The sequence below is a fragment of the Fistularia commersonii genome, chromosome 34 (assembly GCF_037954325.1).
Source record: "Fistularia commersonii isolate RoL2024-O1a breed Wild chromosome 34, RoL_Fcom_v1.0, whole genome shotgun sequence".
Lineage (NCBI taxonomy): Eukaryota > Metazoa > Chordata > Actinopteri > Syngnathiformes > Fistulariidae > Fistularia > Fistularia commersonii.
The window spans coordinates 7,862,801-7,876,119 of record NC_141317.1 but is presented as its reverse complement, the minus strand read 5'-3'; the positions used below and the strand labels follow the sequence as shown (position 1 = coordinate 7,876,119).

The 13,319-nt window shown below is 44.8% G+C and overlaps 1 protein-coding gene across 1 annotated transcript in view; it reads right to left on the bottom strand.

The window, feature by feature from the left end:
* The window catches only part of b4galt5 (UDP-Gal:betaGlcNAc beta 1,4- galactosyltransferase, polypeptide 5), a 29,305-nt gene extending 16,343 nt beyond the window's left edge, over positions 1–12,962 (bottom strand). The window contains exon 1 of the mRNA XM_086141905.1: positions 12,531–12,962. Coding sequence (XP_085998031.1) covers positions 12,531–12,636 — 106 coding nt within the window. The 5' untranslated portion in view covers positions 12,637–12,962. The remainder of the gene's footprint in view (positions 1–12,530) is intronic.
* Positions 12,963–13,319: the final 357 nt, after the last annotated feature.

The following is a 13,319-nucleotide window of genomic DNA, read 5'->3' as shown; positions in this document are numbered from 1 at the left end:
GACCGTACATCCAAGTTGGATCAGCCCGGAGTGTGTTTTTACGCTTTCATTTTGAGTGTGACTCAAAATCCAGACCTCCATGGGTTCATACATTGGATTTCCATTTTTGGACAATTTTGTGTGATTTTTTTTTGTCAGCACATTCAACTATGTGGAGAACAAAGCATTTAATAAGAATATTTCATTCATTCAGGTCTAGGATGCGTTACTATAGTGTTCCCTTTATTTTTGAGCAGTACATACATAAATATAAATATATATGATATTATATGATATTATATGATATGATATTATATTATATTATATTATATTATATTATATTTATTCTCTCTTTTTTTTAAATCTTATTCTTGCTGTTCACAGTTTTGCTGCTGCCCCCCAATTGCCCCTCGGAAACAAATAAAGTTTTTCTTATTCTGATTATTATTTCCTTCTGCTCATGATGCATCCATGAGGTGTTAAATGCAGAGGTCAGATTTCGCTGATGTTGTGTTTTATGTATAACTGAATGTGACAATAGCATTTCTTCGTCTTTCTTCGATATAAACATGCAACCATTCAAACCAGGGACCTTCCTGCTGTAAGGTGGAAGCGTGAACCATTGCAACAACGTGTTGCCCGAATCTCAATTGCCAATTTGACTTTACAAGTTGCAGGTATCAGAGATTGATCGATACTCCAGCGAACACTATTTGTGTTCGGATGTTTTTTTTTAACTCCGTATGTGATGCAGTGGCGAGATAGAGTATCTGTGAAATAAGTAGCATCACTATGAGAAGTATATTTCCCACCATAAACCAATATAACCAGAGTAGTTGCATAAATACAAGCGAAGCTGTTTCGTGATTTCATCTTCCCGAATTGGCCGCATTGCACCTTGATGTTCCGTCTGTTTTGCGACTCACCGCGTTGACAGCTTCCTGTTTTAAATCAAATGGTGATGAAATATTAGCTTCTTCAGCATTGTGTTTTTTTTTTTGCAGTCAGGGTCTGACCTCACACCCTGTGACCCAGATTTCAAAACATCGTAATTCTATTGATGCCCACGCGTCTGTGCAGTTTCCTGGGATTTATCATTTCCACTATTCATTTGATTCACATCCAGGAGGATTTTTTTTTTTATCATTACCACTTCAGGAATTTTGAACATTTTCTGCCGATAGTCCTTCATAACACAGGCAGACAAAAGACAGGAGTGAAGCAGATAAAATGTGATATGCAGTTATGTTATAGTGCGATGGTATGTGCAGTGTAATCAGAACATGAGACTGAAAGAAAATGTAAGTTGATAAATACGATATGGCACGGTGGAACGGGGGCGCGTGGGTCGGCCTCACAGCAAGAGCCCCGGTGCACCCGCGACCCTGACTGGAGATAAGTGACTTACAGAAGATAGTGAATGAATGAGGTCCAGCAGGAGGTCCAGCTTGAGTTGATTTTTGGTCTTGCACGAGTCGCTCTACCATGTGTCTGTGTGAATACCCATTTTTCAACTTCTCCCCGGCCAGACAAACACCGGAACCAGACACTCTGTGAAGATTAGAATGGGCGGCAGAGCGATGCCCTCTCGTTTTCAGACTTTTGCAAACAAATAGTGGAAAAGAGGAAAGAAAGCGAGAGATGGCTGGGGGGGGGGGGGGGGGGGGGTAATCTTTTCCCCAGCACGTGTTCACTTTCCCTGATCCTATTCTCTGGTACTGCTTTCTCCCTTTCAATGCGGACATTGTTAAAGCTGGGATTTGACAGAAAATGCATGTGTTACACTAAATAACATTTGATTTGGGCAAATGGTGGATTCTGATTTATCATAACTCGAGGGTACGGCCTGGTAGGAGAGAGCGAAGTTTTCCGGTGGATGTGCATATTGTGATATCGGCACGTAGGGGGGAGAAAACAAAATCAAGTTCCTTTATTTTGCCAGTTGGAAAACTAAAAATCTATACTGCTCTCATTTATTAATGCGTTGCCTTAAAGTGCTCTGGCTGCTCAACTGAGAGGCTGAAACATGTTATTATCCATAATAAATGAACTGCGTGTCTGGGCTTTCCAGTTTCTCTTTAAACGGTCGCCAGCAAAATGAAACCTTCGCCGAAATAAAACAGAATTTTCACGATTTTAAACTCTCCGCCCGATTAAAGGAGATGCATTAAAACACAGAGAGGAATCCGAACCGTTTGGTTTTGTCAGCTTGCGGTTTTACCAGAGTCACTTTGCTCGGCCTCGAGGCGGCGATGACCTCCCCCGCCGCTCCTCGTGTCCGTTGGGCGATCGACGCAAATACGTGGTAATTTCTCTTTCGCACGAAGTTCGGTAAGCCGCTTCTGAAAACACCTTGCTTTTCCTTCCCTTTCTGTCTCTCGAGCGTTTCTCAAAACCTCTGATTACAAAATAGCGCGGCCTTATTACCCACTCAGTGCAATCAGCGACGGTCGTGACGGGTCCGCCTCCGGCGCATACCGGCGGACCGAACTGCACACCGAGTCTTGTCTCCATCAAACTTGAGAATTCGGAGGAAATGAGAGTTAACGTGGCAGGATCACGGCAGCGACTACCAAATCATTCCCGCAGAGCCCCTGCGGCACCCTTCTGCCAGCCCATTTCCGCTTGCTTTTGTATTTGGCCGACGTCCAGGACATTCTTGTGTTATTGCAGAAGCTCAGCTATTGCCACAATGTTGGAGGTGCGGAAGGAATTAAGACAGAAAGGTACATATATTCACGCCCACGCGAATCATAGCATAGTCCCTCACCCACATACCACGCTGTGCGCACTTTCCCGTTACTCACCGGGAGATAGATAAGGTTCATTGCCAGCGGGAGGTCACTCGCGTTGACAGAACAAATCAGGCACGGCAAACAACTCGTTTCTACGTCGTCACCGTATCATCGGGGCAGCCGGGGCAACGTTTGACGGACAAAAAAGAAACACAAGCAATCTTCCTAGCGCGTCGTCCGACCGGAATTTTTTTAACTAGCGATCCCTTTTGCCATTTACAGCTCATCCGTCAACCAGCCCGTCTGTAATAATTAACTGCATACACAATAAGACCAGAATGCCTTATTCTGAGGCAAAGCGGGAAGTTATTGACTTTTCATCTTGTTTGTTGTTCAGCAGAAGATTAACAGGTTTCCATGACAAAGGAAAGTTTCACTGCCCGAGCCACGGGAAATTGCACAAATATGGTAAGAATCCATCCTGTTGGGTAAAGCGTAAAGCCCGGCAATCAGTCATAGACACGGCGGCATGTAATGGCAACGGGGAAAATATTTATTTTCCTTCTTTTCCGCGCTGCCATAGGTACGTGACCGCTTTCTCCTGAGATAAAGCGTAAGGGAGAATTTATATCAGATGTGGGGTGTTTAGGCGCAGATGCCGGGATCGGTCAACATTTCCAGCGTGCACAAGAGCCGCAACGATATCCAGACGCTGATTTTGAGTCGCCGCAGCTCCAAACAAGCGACCGGATACAGGAATGAGAGTATATTCAGTTCAGATACGGATCGCCTAAATATGTGCGTGCAAAAGTGTGATGTCGAGTTATGTATTGAGAGCAAACGCAAGAGAAGTACTCGGTTAAAGCGACATTAAAATGAAATAAAGAGGAATGGATTTAAATGAGACTATCTACCGGCATGCATCCATATCATGACAGAGATTCTGTTAACGCCACACATGGATCGCACAAGAGAGACAGGATTGTACACGTCATCAGATTTACAAGTTATTTTATCTGTGTTTTACACACTCAACATGAACCACCTACAAGGAATCTCCTTAGGTAAACATGATAAGATTTGAAGGGGAAGAAATATTATCTCATATTACTATAATTAGGAAACATTTGTTATTCGCAGCGGCGGTACCCGGGGCCGATATCACAAAAGACAGTATTTTGACAGCTTTCGAGGAGCGGTGGATAAACAAGATAAAATGGCACGACCAGTACGAAATCACATCAGAAGTGCACAAAAAGGCTGAATCACTGGGAGCCTCCAGCTATTAAATTCACTAACATTACCTTTTTTTGTTTGAATTCACTTTAACTTTTGGGGTGATGCGTCACCTGACCGGGACAAGGGTCTCGACGTGCGTTCAGAGGCACGATTGGATGTGTTTTTAAAAATAAACATCTTTACATTCTGATGTAAAAAAAAAAAAAAAAAAAAAAAAAAATCTATACATTTATTCCATTTGATGAAGTAGCGGTCCGGACCCTCTGTTATACAGACCATTAGAAATTTAATCGGGCAATTCATCCCCCAATTACGGCGAGGCTATTGTTATTCATGCAACTTGCGAGGCCAATTAAACTACGACTGAAAATCCACGTAAAAGTGGCTTTTCAGCAGATTTCGGTCTCTCAGCTGCTAATTCACAATGGCTGACGCATAAGGCTGCCGTACACTATACTTTGTACAGTACACTTTGCAATTCTACTAAAGCTGGCCTCCAGAGGAGGAATTTGATTAGGCCTTCATTGTTTGCTTTTGCTTTCACGGTCGGCCCACGGAGGTGACTGTAGTTACTGACGAAAGGGGAAATATGTGCCAAAAGGCACGCATTCAGACAGAAAATAACGGTTCACAATATCGGCACAGTTCCTTAAATCATCTCAGACTCCTTTTATCAGTGAACTGTTTGTGTTACGCAAGCGTCGGATACAAACACAGGATTGTTCCGTGTCCAGCTTTCCCTGCGACGTAGTAGAAACGACACCGTTCTTAAGCCTCGGGACAGAGACGATGCTGTCCTCCTCCGGGGGGGGGGAAACCCTGCTTTCACAACTTCATACTGTCAAGTGCCTCCGTATCCGGATCTGTAACTTCCTAAAGAGCTTATGTACAGCGTTTCCGTATAATTGTCAAAGACGCAGCTTTTTTTTTTTTTTTTTTTGGTCTCCAAAGCATGTATTAGCTTTTTGATCATCACAAAAACATCATTAGAATTAAATATAATATGCATTGCGTTCTCTTCGGCATTGACATACCTTCATTTATGGCAAACAATGAAGGGAAAAGAAACGAAACAGCAAATGACAGGATACAAAAAAATAACCAGACGAGACCCGGCACGTCTTGAGAAACCATTTCCATATACAGGGGCTGTGTTTTTGACGAATTATCAGCAAAGTAGAGGAAAGCGCCCTGATGGAGGAAATCATCCTCCATGCACAGGAAGTGCAGACAGGATATTTGCTTTTGTAAAAATACCTTGTACAAAATAAGCGAATAAATAATAAAGGGTACGATCATTTAGTGAGGTTTAACCCTCGCCATAAACCCTGTAAGACGTACGCATCACCGACATCACCGCTACTGTACATCAGCCACGCTACACTTTGACTGCCGTCCGATTGAAGTAACCATGGCGACGGTCCCGATAACAAAGGGAGGCCCGAAGCGAGTGGACAAAGACAAGGATTCTCCTCGGGATGATTAGGTTACATAAATCATTAGTGCCTCAGCACAAGACCCTCAGTCAGCCGCTGTAATGACTCACAACTCTGCGAGCAGCACAAACCCCGGTGGGTTTCCGCCCACCTCGCCGGCCCACCGCCCGCCATCTGTCTGCGGCCCCGTATCCAGTCCGCAGGGGCCGATCGAGGGGTCGTCTTACAAACAACGGCGTTAGAAACAAAACTACCAGGAAGGGGACGATCTTTCATCAGAACCGTTAAATGTGTTTAATATGTACCGTGAAAAAATATGAAATTACACATCTAACTTCCTTGTTATTTCCTGTTGCTCACACTGATACCAAGGTGTTGTTTTTTTTTTTTTTTTAAACAATAGTTTAAGTATTTTACACAAGAGGAACATTTCAGCTTTGAGAATCAACGTCTCGTAAATTTTTCGGTATTTGATTGTTATAAGGAATACGGAACGTCTGTCCTTTTTGCGATTGATAATGTGAAATTAAACAAAAAGGTAAAAAGGCGTAATAGGCTTGGACTTACACACATGACATGGGTTAAATCTGAGAGCGAAGTAGAGACGAAGATTCTCCCCTCAGTTGAAGCGGAAGGCGTCTTTTGTTTCCCAGCGACCAACACGTCAGCATGACGACACCTTCATTCAAAAGAATCTCGATTGATCTTTTTAGGTTTTGTTTTCCCAACGACGACTGAGACTTTACAGCGATGACTGACAACCCGCACCGACGAGAACGGAGGGGGATCCAAAGACGACCGGGGGAGCGAATGCATGTCTGATGTAAAAAGCTCTGAGTAAAAAAAAAAAAATGCAACAGGCTAACTGCCTGCACAATTTCAACATCCTTGCATTCAATAATTCCATTTTAAGCCAAGCCTTTCAATCGATAGACTTAAAAACAAAGATAAACAACCTTGTGGTAGCGGGAAATGTTAGCGCATACCCCGAGACGTTTCGCTGGATGCGGTTTACAAACAGATCAAATGTCTGGAGAGGCCGAGGCGGTCGGAGCGGTCGTTCCCGAGCCCCTCCTCGCCTGTTGCTGAAGAAGATGCCCACAGTTCCCGGTCCGTCCTCGATGGGTTACATTTCACAACAAACTGTGCAGATGTGTGCAAATGAGGGTAAATACAGACATTTCTTTCTTCCTGTCAATGCAGATTATATTCAGCGCCGCAACCCAAAACCATCCTTTTTACGCATTCAAGGATGGAAACAAAGCTCCTCCGCTGCATTCAAGTTTCATATTACGTACGGTGTCTGTCAAAAGTACTACTTTTCAACTTCCTACAAACTGAAACTTTCTTTCAGCAAAATTTTGCGTGTGTTGATGTGTGTGTGTGTGTGTGTGTGTGTGTGTGTGTGTGTGAGAGAGAGAGTCACGGTCAATGAAAGGCTTTAAGAGGATTGCTCATGCCTCTGACTGATTCACAGGGTGAAATGGACTCCTACTCTATTGATGTTTAACTAAATACTCTATTAACAATGGAATTTAGAGTCACATGTCCTTGTTCAGCACACTCACACACACACACACACACACACACTCATAGGGGTGTAAGAGACCACTGACACAAGTGGATTGAAGCGAAAAAGGACTCGGTGGAGGAGGATATAAAACTTCGGACATGCTTATTTCAATTATGGATAAGTGGTGGCCTGGCCTGAAGGGGAGAATTCAAAAAAAGCATTATTTTAAATTATATATGCCGCTTGTAATATATTTTACCCGAGCGTCCGGCCCCGACGGCATAAAACATCCGGGGCAAAGTCACGCAAGTCTGTCCCAAGCGAGCGTAACGACTGTAACCTCTGGGAATTCTCGTCAAATCATCATGGGAACAAGGACAGCATGTTTCTGCCGTTGCTGTGACAATATGAAACTCCCGGTCCTGGATGGAAACAAGCCAGCTGGGCACCATGGCAACTGCAGTGAAAATGTCAAACTCCAGACCTTAACCGCCCCGGCCAGAGGAATTGTGCTGATTGAACCGTCGTGCATCGAGCGCTCTATGTTTTCCCTTCGATCTATTTATTATGACTGCTTGTTAAAACGCTATTATAAGCGCATATAGAACTGAAGAGCTGATGTAACTTATCACAATACAGCATATCGTATATACGCGACGCAAACCAAAGCGGCCGTCTGGCATCTTGCTCACGCCCACCTTTGCAAAATTAGCCTCAAGAGTCTGACCGTATTGTGCTGAGTGGTGAGATCGATAAAGAAGCCATGCAAAGCTCCGACGGGCCTTACATGACCTGACGACAGACTCAGAAAAAGGGAGAGAAAAGCATGAGTGCAGCGCAGCTCACGAAGTAAGTAACAAATAAATAACCGCAACTCAAAGGCGTGTGCTCTGGCTTACGTCCAGCATTATAATGAACACCAGACGACCACATTACATTCACGATGTTAACAATAAACTTGAGCAGCAACTTAGCGAAGCTTTAAGAAAGGCATACACAATGGACCGTTATTACAGGGTTACATAGGAAATAATTAAATCGTAACTTATGCCGTTTATCTCGCAGCCTATTCCAAGCCAAGAATCGAGCGTGACGGGCTGGAATCCGTGTTTCCGAGAGAGGGTTACAGTTTCGCGTCTACAGATGCTCTGCGGCGTGACGTCATTTCATTTCTTTGTAAAGCGAAACGCCCGACGGCAGAGAGTCCAAAACGAAACCTTTCTGGGATCTTTCATAGCTCCCTCCCTATTCGATGCTCCTTTAACCCGAGCATCCCTTTTTAGCCAAATTAGGATTCAAATATGGAGGGCGAGGGCAGCCGCACATTGCCGTGTTGCAAAAAAATTGTACGTGCGCGCTCGCACACCGTTGGGCCGGAGAAAACAAAGACGACGGGGCTGCTCAGGAAGCTACTTTCAGGGAAATAAAAAAAACAAAACCAGAATAAATGGGAGCGCTATCAGCAGTGAAAGCACACGAGTAGCCAGTAAAATATCCAAATATCCCAACACAGATCCCAACACGAGAGACTGACAGCACAAACTTTCCGAGATCTAATAGTTTTTAATAAAATCACTGCTCATCACCTTTTGTTGGTCCGCAAGCGCGTGGAGAGCGACGCTGTTGTGGCGTCTGCAGCTGCGGTAGCGGGAGAAAATAGGCAGTGGTTTGCAGAGGAGCGGGAAAGACCGAAACGGCCCGGTGAGTCATCCTTTACTGTATTCTTCACAAATTGACAATCGCATTTTTGGCAAACACAGAAAGTTACAAGCCTGGCCGCTCGACGTCATGAGCGGCGGAACACATTGGTCGCGGTCGTTGATGTGGCAATATCTGGGGTTCGCATGAAATTTCTGAGGAAATCGAGCTCGGTTATTTAGTCTTTTTTTATTCTTACCCCCTATACCCTTTGAGCAGACATTCGCCGAGACTCGTGATTTCAATCAGTTTTAACGAATGTGAAACGTACGAGAGATGTCAAACGGATAAAATGCCTGAATGGAAAATTTGAAACGGTTTGAGGCAGCTCCCCCTCGTATCCATTATTAAAGAACAATAATAAATGAATAAAGGGTCTTCAGTTCTGCCAGTAAGAGAAAACCGCTTGAAGCTGTTTCAGCCACCTGTACGGGATATTTTCCACCCAACTGTGTATTTAAGATAAGAAACTAAATTAAAAGGAAATATTGGGATGCTAACCGATGATAAGATATGACATTTGGAATCCTCTCAAAAAGTTCATGGGAGAATCTTACAACCTTTTTTGTTTTGTAGGGGAAACAAACATGAATACGTGACGTCTTGAGGATTTTCGGCTTTCTGAAATCTGCGAGGGCAGGAGACGTGAACCCACGCTTTCCTGAAACTACGCGATAACGTCCTTCACAACGCTGATTACAGGAGGAAAGATTGATCGAGATTTCTTTCATAATGGAACGTGCATTTATTTTTTTTTATTATGCACAAGTAAAAATCTCTGTACACTTTCTCAGCGTGGGGGGGGGGGGGGGGGGGTGACGACGACAATGAGCTCACATATGCTTTCAAGATTTCGTGCCTGGTGCAGGCGGGTCCGTCCTGGAGGTGAGCCTGGCAACATCTGTGCAATATACGTTCATTGTTTCGGACGGATTTTGCAGAATCCCCGGTCTCCCGGGGACAGACGGAGGCCCGTGGCTTCTTGCATCTCTGCTCTTCCGGGGTGTGCAGGTGCAAAGGTGTGTGTATGTGTGTGTGTGTGGGTGTGATTCTATAAATAGATCCTGTGTCTTCCCTAGATTTTTTCTCCCCGGTGGGATTCTCTCATGTTTTAATTAAATAAACTACTGCAATCAGGTCCAGCTGTGCCCCGCATCCCACGCTTGCATCAGTCAGCATCTATGCTCACGGGCAACATGGAGACTGGAGTGTCAAAAAAAAATAATACAAAAAAAAAAAAAAAAAAAAGGCAGAGAGAAATAGAGAGACAGTGAGCTGTGAAATTGGGACATTCTGCGATGACAACACCTGGGTACACCAGGAAGCCCTGCTCAGGTGTTCTGGATGGGTTCCCCGATGTGAGAAATCAACGGGAAGGGGGGGGGGCGGTAGCTAATCTCTTTCATCGTTTCTTTTTTATATTGCTCCCTCCCCTTTATCCTTTCAATATTGCAGCATTATCCTTTTCCTTTGAATCTGTCAAATCGCATATAGCACTTCCGTCTCCAGAAGCAGAGAGAAGCAACCGTGGATGCTAAGATGGCCGGGAGGGAGGGAACACGGTCTACTAGTACGATTAATTCGACAAACCCGTTTTATGACTCGAGACAATGTTGACGGTGAGAAAAGCTACATACGGCATATATCATCTCCGCTTTGACTGCTTTACGTCAAATGGAACGGCTCAAGCGTTTAATGATGGGAAACACGCCTGGATTCTTGAACGCCCATTAGACACAAATCAGTATCTCGTTCGCAAGACTGCTTACGTCTGTTACTCTCCTCGCGGCCGTGAAACGCACAGAAAGAGATGTCCTAAAAAGGCAGCAGTCTTTGACTTACCTAAATACATATATTATACTTAAAGAATGGATGCTCCGTTTGTGTGGAACGGCATTTATTCAACTCTAGGAGATAATGGCTAAAATACTGACGGAGGGCTACGGGATGTGATCAAATTAGATGATGATAAATAGAAATAATAAGAACTATACAATTCGGCGTTCTGTGGGGAAAAATGAATAAAAAATGAATTCGCTGCCGCATAGAAGGACACGATAGATAATTACCCTTGTAAATAATAAACGGAAAAAACAATCAGGCTATTAAGTAACTAACCCTCGCCCTAATTACAAAGGGTCCTGGAGGACGTTCGAGCGTAGCAAATGCATTGCAGGTTATACATTCAACCGGCAGAGGTTAAGTAGAATTTTGTCATCTTGCCCGGTCGGCTGCTGTTTGCATGACGAGCCACTATTTCGTCTGAAGTTCCCGCATCGATATCACGACGGGGCGAAGCGGGAAAAAAAAAAAAAAAAACTCGGATCGATCCCTTTCGGACATCATCCCCTGAATATCCCCCCCGTCCTAATTTCCCCGGCAACTCGCACCCAGACACCCTACGTGTAAAAAAATAAACAGATGCTTTTAGAAGTGGCAGGAGAAGCTCTGGGTTACCATTTATAATTAATAGAGCGGTGCTGCTGGTGTCTGTTGTTTGGGAGCTAAACCCCCGGTAACCCACATGGCCGTCGCAGCCCTAAACGCCACAGCCGGGAAGATGGATTTGGCCTTGGACGCGGCACTTACACAGCTTATTCCTGTCAGTAATGTGTCTTCCACATGAGAATTGATGTAGCTATTGATTAAGTTGTCCACGCCAGGTAAAAGCGAGAAGGGATCGATAGCCATTTTCATGAGTAAGACGGACAAACTTTTGTTTTTTTTTTTTTTTCCACCTTGTTTCAGAGAGGCCACCGTTTGGGGAACATAATAGCTGTTTCGCTCGTGCACACGCTTCAGAAAAAAAAAAAACTGAAAAGCTCTCCGTTTTCACCGGATCTTTGCCCGTCGGTAACAACCGTGACACTCACTTGTCGCCTGCTTTCGACTCGTATAGAGATTTAACACCCTCTTTGTGTTCCTTGTTTTTAAATGAAACAGACTGAACACAAGGAGCCCGAACCTTAGCGGGCATGCTTGCTCAGCAAGCGTAACAGGATATCCAGCCAGCCCTGGCTTCAGCCGGTAAATAGGAAAAGTTGAAACTGTCCGACATAAAACTGTTGCACGTATTTTTCCAAAATGTTTGTGCAACAGAGAAAAAAAAAAAAAAAAAAAATCCAATTTATCATCAATTGGATTTTGTTCTCGAAGCCGGGCAAGCGATCCAACTGTCAAACATTCACAGCCAGGGTTTGTTTCAAAACACAAAAAAGTCCCCGCTTCACAGTTTATATCTGGATTATGGATTCCAGACGGCGGTCGCCAGACAGGAGAGAGATTCCCGTAACGACCGATACCGATCGGGCCGATAAGCACTGAGCTGGAAGGAGGAGCGACCCGTGGCTTAAGTTGGGAAAAACCTCCCATGAAAAGGATGGAGGACGAGCCCACACACAGGTGCACGGAGACACTCAAGAGACCAGAAGGGAGTTATTTGAAAATAAGCACGGTGGGGGTAGGGGTGGGGTAACATGCAGTATTAGCCGATTCATGAATTCCATACAGACATGCAAAAGTGATTTATCAGGCTGATATCCGGCGGTGCACTCACGAAGCAATGACTCACACTCTGACATTTGGCAAAACAGAAAAAAAAAGGCAGTCGGTATTCCCCAGATTGCAACACAGGCCCCAAATTGAGCCAATTTTAGTTGTGGCCCCCGGATTTAGTGTGAGCGTCATCCTCTTCCGCCGGGCCTACTCACATCAGCAGGGATGACAGTGGCCATCATACGGTTGTAGCTGTGTTATTACCTCGGTTGGTTATTATAGGATCGGGGTTCTCCACATCCGAGCATCATCATCATGTCTGCTGTCACACATGACCCATTCAAGCCAGCATTGGATGGAAGACTGTGAAATATGTGTGTGTGTGTGTGTGTTTTGGGGGAGGGTGTTTAAATGAATTGAACAAAAATGACTTACCGATGCCAGGTGCGGAGTAGATGAAATACAAGGCGGATGTTGACAGCGAGAAAAGGAATAACAGCCCGAGGAATGACCTTCTCCGGAAACGCAGATGTGTCGGCATTATACAGGCGGCAGCAACACACACACGCACACACACACATACAAACACACACACACACACACACACACACAGAGGGGCACGGCGGCGTATACGAGCCCGCGACAGATGCGCCGGAGCCGGGGTTCAGTCAAGCCGAGCGCGCCGGTCGCTCTGCGGCAAAAAAGAAAAAGAAGGGCGAGCAGGAAAGCCGAGCGTTGTTCCTCCGCCTCCGGGATCGCTGCGCTCCCGTCCGCGCTCCCTGCGCTTTGCCCGCCGCGCCAGCCGAGGCTTTACCTCGGCGGAATGAGAGATAGGCTGGAGTGGGCGTCAACGCCGCGCCGACGAGTACGCGCTCCGCAGCGCGGTACATTTGCGGGAGACGCCAGTTCTCGCGACAAACGTCGCGATGTTACAGAAAGTGGGCGGATGGAGGAGGGGGGGGGCTCCCCTTATCAAAATAACGAATATTATTATTATTATGCAAACTTGTACCAGCGATAACCAAACCTCATTATCATGCTACTACTGCTAATAATAATAATAATATTCATTCATAATAATAGCAACAACAATAAGAATGGTAATCATAAAAGTAGAGTAGAGATACTCTACTCTACTATTACTCTAGACCCTATTATTATTGTGATTATTATTAGCAGAACCTGTATGATATACTAATAATAATATCATTGTAATTATAATTA